Raw genomic sequence first — 7,722 nt, forward strand, 5'->3', positions numbered from 1 at the left:
GCCGCCACCCGTAATCATTAACTCTGTCCGGCCGCAACCGGCGCGAGCGGTCTCTGCCCGCTTCCAGCCTTTTCCTGGGCGCACCGGTGCTGTGGATTGGAGCTCGGGGGTTACGTAAGCGGGCCCCACGGCGGACTGACGCGTTCGAATCCTGCGCTGCCCCTCAGCCAGCTGTGCCACTTACCCTGGGCGGGAGACTGCCTTTGTAAACACTCCTTATTTAGGGTTTGATCTACAGTAAATTGCACACATTTCAAGTGTAAAATTGGATGCGTTTTGACGTATGTTCGCTTCCAGGCAACCATCATCACGATGAAGATCATGAACATATCCATTATCCCTAAAAGTGTCCTTCCTCTTTCTTCTTCAGGCAACCATTGATCTGCTTCCCCTCCCTGTGGATTACACTCCATTTTCTAGAATTCGATGTCAGTGGAAATCATACAGTATCACCCTTTTTGTGCCTGGTTCCTTTCCCTCAGTACAATGACTGTTTGAGGTTCACCCGTGCAGGGGTGTCCATAGTTCCTGTCTCTGATGGCCGAGTAACGTTTATTTTATAGCATTACACGTGGCTATCCATTCGCTCGCTGATGGACATTTGGGTTGTTTCCAGTTGTTGAGCTGTTGTGAACTTCAGGTTACAAGTCCTTGCATAGATAGGTGCCTTCATTTTTCTTGGGTCAGTAGGAGTGAAGGGCTAGGCCACATGGTAGATGTATGTTTATAACTTCTTAGGAAACTGCCGCAGTGGTGACATCATCGCACACCCGCACCTTCGATAGGTGAGAGCTTCCGGTCCCTGGCCCCGCAGATGCACCAGCGCTTGGCTTGGTCAGTCGTTTTAATTCTAACCATTCTCACAGGTGTGTAGTGGTATCTCATTGTAGTTTTTAAAAATATATATATATTATTGATATTTTACAGAGAGGGAGGGAGAGGGATAGAGAGTTAGAAACATTGATGAGAGAGAATCATCGATCAGCTGCCTCCTGCACACTCCTACTGGGGATGTGCCTGCAACCCAGGTACATGCCCTTGACCGGAATCGAACCTGGGACCTTTTAGTCTGCAGCCTGACGCTCTATCCACTGAGCCAAACCAGTTAGGGCTCATTGTAGTTTTAATTTGATCAGTCATCCGTAATGACATGATATCCAACGTCTTTTCATGTGCTTCTTTACCTATTCAAATTTTCTGACCATTTAAAAAATTTAGTGTTTGTTTTCTTACTGGGTTTTGAGAGTTGTTTTGGATACAAGCACTTTAGCAGATATATCATTTGCAAGTATTTTCTCTTCATTCTCACAGTGTCTTTCAAAGAGCAAATGCTCTTAATTTTGATGAAACTCAATATATCAAATGTTTCTTTTATAGACTGATATTTTAGTGTTGCAACTAAGAAATCTTTGCCTGACCCACGGTCACAAAAGATTTTCTTATATGTTTTATGGTTTTTTGTTTGTTTGTTTTACATTTAGGCCTGTGATCCATTTTTAGTTAATTCTTCATATGCTCTGAGTTATGGATCCAAATTAACTTTATGCGTATGGGCATTGAATTGTTCCCTTCTCCACTGAATTGCCTGTGTGTGGAGAGCGGCTACAGCGTTTGGACAGGTTCAAGCCTCGGACTAATGGGAGGGCACGGTCCTCTCGTGGCAAAGCCACGTGCGAGTCCCAGCTTAAAGGGCAAAGCCCTCCCAGCACAATAGTAGCCAAAGGCTATCGTTGTAAGCTTGACCTTATGGTCCGAACCTGTGGTCCCACGTGGCTGAGTGATATGGGCTGCGGGAGGTGCGGCAAGTAAACAAAGCTTGATCAGGTGCATGTCATTGAGTCGATTCGAAACCCACGAGAACGTTGTAAACATCTTGATCACGCCCTTATTTTGCCTCATGGAATCTGGCTGGAAAATAAAGACTCGGCTTGCAGGCTGTGGTGCTGTTTCTCCATCAGAGAGGGCAGCGTCCGTCTAGCCACAGCTTTACTCTCTTGTCTGTCTTTTCTAATCCTTCACCACCACCCCCTCAGGTTCACCCATGGCCGTGCTGGCACAGCACACCTTTGTACACTTGTTTTTAAAAAATCAATGGGCCGTGTATGTGTGCGTTTGTTTGGGGAGTTTCTCTTCTGTCCCATTGATCTATATGTCCATCTGGATGCTAACACCACACTGTCTTGACGACGGTAGCTTTATAAAGCTGGCAGTCAGGTAACATAATATGAAAAACATTTTTTTAAAATTAACCTTCATCCCTATACTCCACTTTTACTTATGTCCCCACAATAGTGACCTTTCTAATGGGGTAATATATATTTTTGTTTGTATATGTTCTTCCCCAAAAAAGCATGTTGTTGTTTCACCTCTCTGTATTTTTTTTGTAAATTGTACTGTTATGTCATATCTCATTCCAGAATAGTTAGTGGACAGAATAGAATAGTGGATAATTCAAAGCAGAATAGTACATGAGCAATTACTCTTCATCTATGTTGCTATATGCATAGTTAATCTGTAGTTTCTAACTGCTACTTAGGTTCCTGTGGTGAGAATCCACCATGATTTATCGTCCTACCAGTGATGGACACTCAGATTGCTTCCAGCTCCCTGCCACTATGCCAGCACACACACACACACACACACACACACACACACAGACACACACACACAGAGAGACACACACACAAAGACACACACACACACACACAGAGTTAATTTGCAAAGTGATCCTGCAGGGAACATCTCTCTCAACTCGACAGCTCTCAGGCCTGTGGGAAGTTTCTTAGACAACGTGTGTACATGCATATCCTGTAAATCCAGCAATTCCCCCAGGGGTATGTACGTACCCGTAGCTAGTTCCAGATGCCGTCCATTGGCTGCACCAGTCCCCATCCCACTGCAGTGTGTGAGGGTTCCTTTCCCCTGCGTTCCTCACACATACCCACTCACCCTTGGCGTTATCTAGCTCTTTAATCTTTGCCAAGTTCATAGGTATAAGACGATAGCTCACTGTTTTACTTTGCATTTTTCTAATTACTAACGATTCTGAACACCTCTTCTATATTGCTTCTTAACATTTGGGACATAATGTTTATAAATTGCTTTTTAATATCCTTTGCAAAATTTTTAGAATTTATAGTGCTCCTTTTTTTTTTTTTAGTTAATTTGCAGGAGTTTCTAGCTAGACATTAACTGCTTGTCAGTTTTAGATATTGCAACTATCTCCTTCCATTCAGCCATCCGTGTACTAACTTCTATGTGGGCCTCTGTGGGCAGAAATCTTATATTTTGGTGTAATGAGATTTCTCCTTTCCCTCTATAACTTAGTGCTTTTAATGACTTATTTGATAAGTCCCCTCCCACCCTTTTTACAACAATATGTTCTTGCTTTTCTTCTGACCTTGTAGTTAGATAAATTTAGGACCCGATGTGAAAGGCCCCCGTTAGAGTGCAGTGTTCAGCTCCCGTAAAAACTGGGCGTCACCTCACGGCTTCTGCTTAGCGTCTGCCTGTGGAGGGACTGGGGCTTCCCAGGCAACGCTGCCCAGCAGAGACTGGCAGCGCATGGGACTGGGAAACAGTGGTTCGTTTTTATCAGGACACCACAGTTTGTTATGCAGCAATAGCTGACAGGACAAATAGATTCCTGAGCAAAAATGGGCACCTGGAAGTGGCGTGTTAAGAGCAACCTAAAACGCAGTATCAGCTTTCGACGGTGTGGGGTATGAGGCAGGAGGCAATTTTGAAACGCAGTGAGAGGGTTCTACTGCCGCCCAGGATGCAGAAAGCTGCGGAGTGTCGCTCCCACACTAACAAGGAGAAAAGCCTGGATATACTACAGAATCATCGCTTTTCTTCAGCTTGCCAAGGCACGGAGGTCACTTGGCAACGGAGTAGCCTGAATTGGAAGGGAGGAGAGGATGCGGACTAGCTCACCTGTGCCAGGGCTGGGGAGGGAGAGGGAGGACCTGTGGCCGAGGCCTCGTGAAGAGGGGGTAAGAAGTCAGCCACAATGTTAACACATTGTTGCAAGCCAGGTGTGTGCCTCCGGCCAGTGGAGTGGCTGGGAGAGTGTGCACACACTAAGAGCTTGCATTTATGGTGCGCAGGGGAGAGTGGGGAAAGGCAAGAGGTGGGAGTGAGACACACAGTAGGGGCAGGAGGGGATGGGTCAGCTGCTGCTGTGGGAAAAGTGCCAGACCCCGTCCTCCTCTCCAGACCCCTGCCCAAAAGGAGCAGAAGCCTTGAGCCACTAGGAGTGGGCCAGCAACCCTGTCACTTCCAGGGCTAGGGAAAGGCTCATTGTGGCTTCATTTCGGTAGGAGGGAAAGAATCCCTCTGCCTGGGGGAGGTGCAGAGAGCAGTTCTAGGTCAGGATCCTATACCAGTACCTTTAGAGGTCGTTATCGCGGGGAGGAGCAGGGAGCTCCCGCTAAGGGCTGCCGCAGATCACAGGCAGGCAGTCTGGCTACCAAGGGCTGGGGATGGGCATAGGATAGGCAGGAACACTGCAAAAGCTCCCGCCCTGGGACCACAGAGAGCCCACCCCTGCACCAGCCCCAACGGAGCTCTCAGCTGCAACAGCAGCAGCCTGCCTACCACAGGAGAAGGGGAGAGCCTGGAAGGACTGGAAAGGCCACCTGACAATGCCGTGCTGACAAGGATGAGGGATCACTGGGACTCCCCTAATCGCTGGTGGAAAACAAAACGGTTCAGCTCCTTCGGAAAACAATCGGGCAATTTCCAACGCAGTTACGCGTACACTTACCGTGTGACTCGGCAATCCCAGGCCAGGAGAAAGACCAGAAACTCTATGCAAATGTGCATGGCAGCGTATCTGGAAAGAACCTAAATGTCCCCCCGCAGCTGAATGAATGAACAAAGGGGGCCCATTCAGACACCGGAGTACCAGTCAGCAATGCAAGGGGACAGCCCGCTGACCCAGCAGCAGCACGGGCGAACCTCAGACACGTGATGCTGCGTGACAGAAGCCACACTCAGACGCTTCTCAGAAAACTGTTAAAAAATGAAATTGTGTGCTTACAAATATTACACACTGATGATGGGAAGAACTGTCCAGAGGGACGCTGGCTCTGTACACAGTGAGCCTGTGTCTCGTCTGTTACCCACACGCTTCTCGTCCGCGATGCCACTTACAGCTTCTCGCCCGCGCCTCTGTGTCACATGCTGGGTGGGTGGGCACAGTGGAGGCGGGAATGTTTCTGGAATGCACGTCTAGCACCAGAAGGGCTAGTAATGACTAACCTAGACATGGACGTGACTGAGAATCACGTGCATTTATCCCTCTAAATCCAAATTAAGTGTCTCCCACCTCAATTCGCCCATAGCCTGATCCCCAAACATGCCCAACAATTTACTGGAGCACAACCTACGTGAGGGTGTGGCAGAGGGGAAGTTGGAGTGAAGACAGGCTTAACCTACTGCTTGGCCAGGAGCCTTTCTGGCCGACCCCACCGGGGCCCTGACTACCCTTTGTGTGTCTCCTTCCTCAGCAGTCATCTCCTTTCTTTCCCTTGATTCTGAAGGATGAACAGTGGCACCTCTGAGTCCCCCATGTGGCCGCTATCTGCCCTGCACCTAATACTCCCTCAGCAGAGGTTTCCTAAATCTATGTGTGTGTGTGTGCTGGTGTTTTGGGGAAGCTGAGCTGGCTTCTGCACAACATATAAACTGTATTCAGTACTGTCTGCACTGACAACTCTGAGACTCTGACATTTATGTAGTACTTTTTTCTTTGCCAATCCTAAGTTAAGGAACCAAAAAAAAAAAAAACCAAAATAAACAAAATCCCCACCTTTAAAAAATTACCAAAAGAATACACGCTAATAATAACAACAACAACAACAAGAAGAGCAGGGATAAAATGACTGGGCAATTAAGGTAAAAACCGCCTTCTGTACCTTACTCTGCACCCACCAAAGTCACCGCACAGAGGCTACCATAGGAAGGAGGGTGGTGGCAGATGCTCTGAAGTCTGGCTCCTCCACTTGCCTAATTGTGGAATCTTGAGTAAGCTACTTATTCTTTTTGAGCCTCAGTGTTTTCATCTGTAAAATGGGATACTAGCTGCCTTGAAGGGTGTTCATAACGACGAGATGAAATGTCCCATGTTGAGCGTCTGCATTGCCACCGGTGTCCTCTCAACCCCACGCTGCAGGTCACCCGCACAGTCTCATGTCCCACAGGGGCCTCCCTCTGCCTGAGGACTGTCCGCCCAGAGCACGAGCTCGGTTCCAGACACTGGAGGTGAGACGGGGCCAGTAGCTCACACTCCACCAGTGAGGCCGGGCTCGGAGGTAAAGGTCTGCTTCCTCGCCCCTAAAAAAAGGAGTGTCCGGCAGTGTCTCGGGGTCCCCGTGGGATCAGCGTGTTGCCCTCAGCGACAGCCTGCTTACTGACACACGTTCTGGCTTTCCTCCTCCCCCACTGACCTGCCTGCTGTCTTATTTTTCTTAACTCAAGATGGTCTTTTTCTTGTTGATTTGTAAGACAATAGCCCTTCACTTACTATATATGTTGTGAATATTTTCTTCAAAGCTCATTTGCTTTTTAGCTGAGTAACATAGAGAGATATTTAAATTTTCAGGTAGATCTGCCTGCCTTTTCCTTTATGGTTTCTGGATTTCATGTCTTGCTTAGAAAGGACTTCCTCACCCCAAAAGGAACAAATATTGGTCTCGATTGCCTTCTAATATGTTGACAGTTGGTAAAAAGTGTCCAGATTTCCAATCTCTTTGGAATTTACTTTTGGACAGCATATGCGCTATAATTGCAATGACTTGTTTTCCAAGTGGCTAGACAGTCATCTCATACTATTGTTTTATTACCTTGGCTGGTCCTTCTGTCCCCACCGATTTGAGCTGCTTCTGTAGTAGGCCAAGTTCCCATAATCCTCGTGGCTTGGTTTCTGGGTGCTTTGTTCTGTCCCTTTGATCAGTCAACCCCACCCTGTTTTAATTACTCTGGCTTTACAGTGTGTTTTGATATCTGGCAGGTCAAGTCTCATCTCATTTTTCTTCTTTTTCAAAATGTTCTTGGCCATTCTTGCTTGTTTACTCTTTCAGATGAGCTTCGAAATCAGCTTGTCAAGTTCTATAAAAATCTCTTTGGGATTCTGATTGGGAATGCATTGAATTTATAGATTTAATTTGGGGAGAATTGACATCTTCATATTATGGAGCCTTCCCAGCCTCAAGCATGATGTATCACCCCATTTACTCGGGCCTTCTTTATGTCCTTCAGTAAAGTTTTATTGTGTTCCTCTGTAAGGTCTGGACATTTCTCATTAAGTTGATTCTTGGGTATTTTATCGTCCGGCGTGGCCATTGTGCATGGAATGTTTCCCCCATCACATTTCTAATGGGCTATTTCGGGGTGTATGGGAGGGGTGTGGATTCTGGTGCTATCTTGTCTCCAGTCATGCTGGTGAACTCTCTGTTTAGGTCTAATGTTTTCCGTGGATGAGCAGAACTTTGAACCAGCCGTGCCTGTCCCACGTGGGATGGGCCCCCTCAACGCAGAGAGCCCCACGCACCCGCGTGGCAGACATTGAATGCACCGACCTGGCTAGAGCTGCTGCGGGGGGCAGAGCTTTTGGCCAAAAGGTCCTTAGATTCCTTCCAGTTCTAAAGCTCTGCTGGTTCTTAGTTCTGGGTCCTGTGTCTGTCTTCACAGGCTGTCTCCTCAAGTGCGTGATAATCA

General features: G+C 47.4%; 1 protein-coding gene across 1 annotated transcript in view; it reads right to left on the reverse strand.

Moving 5' to 3' along the window:
• PCBD1 (pterin-4 alpha-carbinolamine dehydratase 1) overlaps positions 1–7,063 on the reverse strand; it is a 13,137-nt gene extending 6,074 nt beyond the window's left edge. Inside the window, exons 1-2 of the mRNA XM_015562106.1 lie at positions 6,994–7,063; positions 4,769–4,866 (exon numbers count right to left, since the gene is read on the reverse strand). Coding sequence (XP_015417592.1) covers positions 4,769–4,866; positions 6,994–7,063 — 168 coding nt within the window. The remainder of the gene's footprint in view (positions 1–4,768; positions 4,867–6,993) is intronic.
• Positions 7,064–7,722: the final 659 nt, after the last annotated feature.

This window comes from Myotis davidii, unplaced genomic scaffold (genome assembly GCF_000327345.1).
Source record: "Myotis davidii unplaced genomic scaffold, ASM32734v1 scaffold134, whole genome shotgun sequence".
Taxonomy (NCBI): domain Eukaryota; kingdom Metazoa; phylum Chordata; class Mammalia; order Chiroptera; family Vespertilionidae; genus Myotis; species Myotis davidii.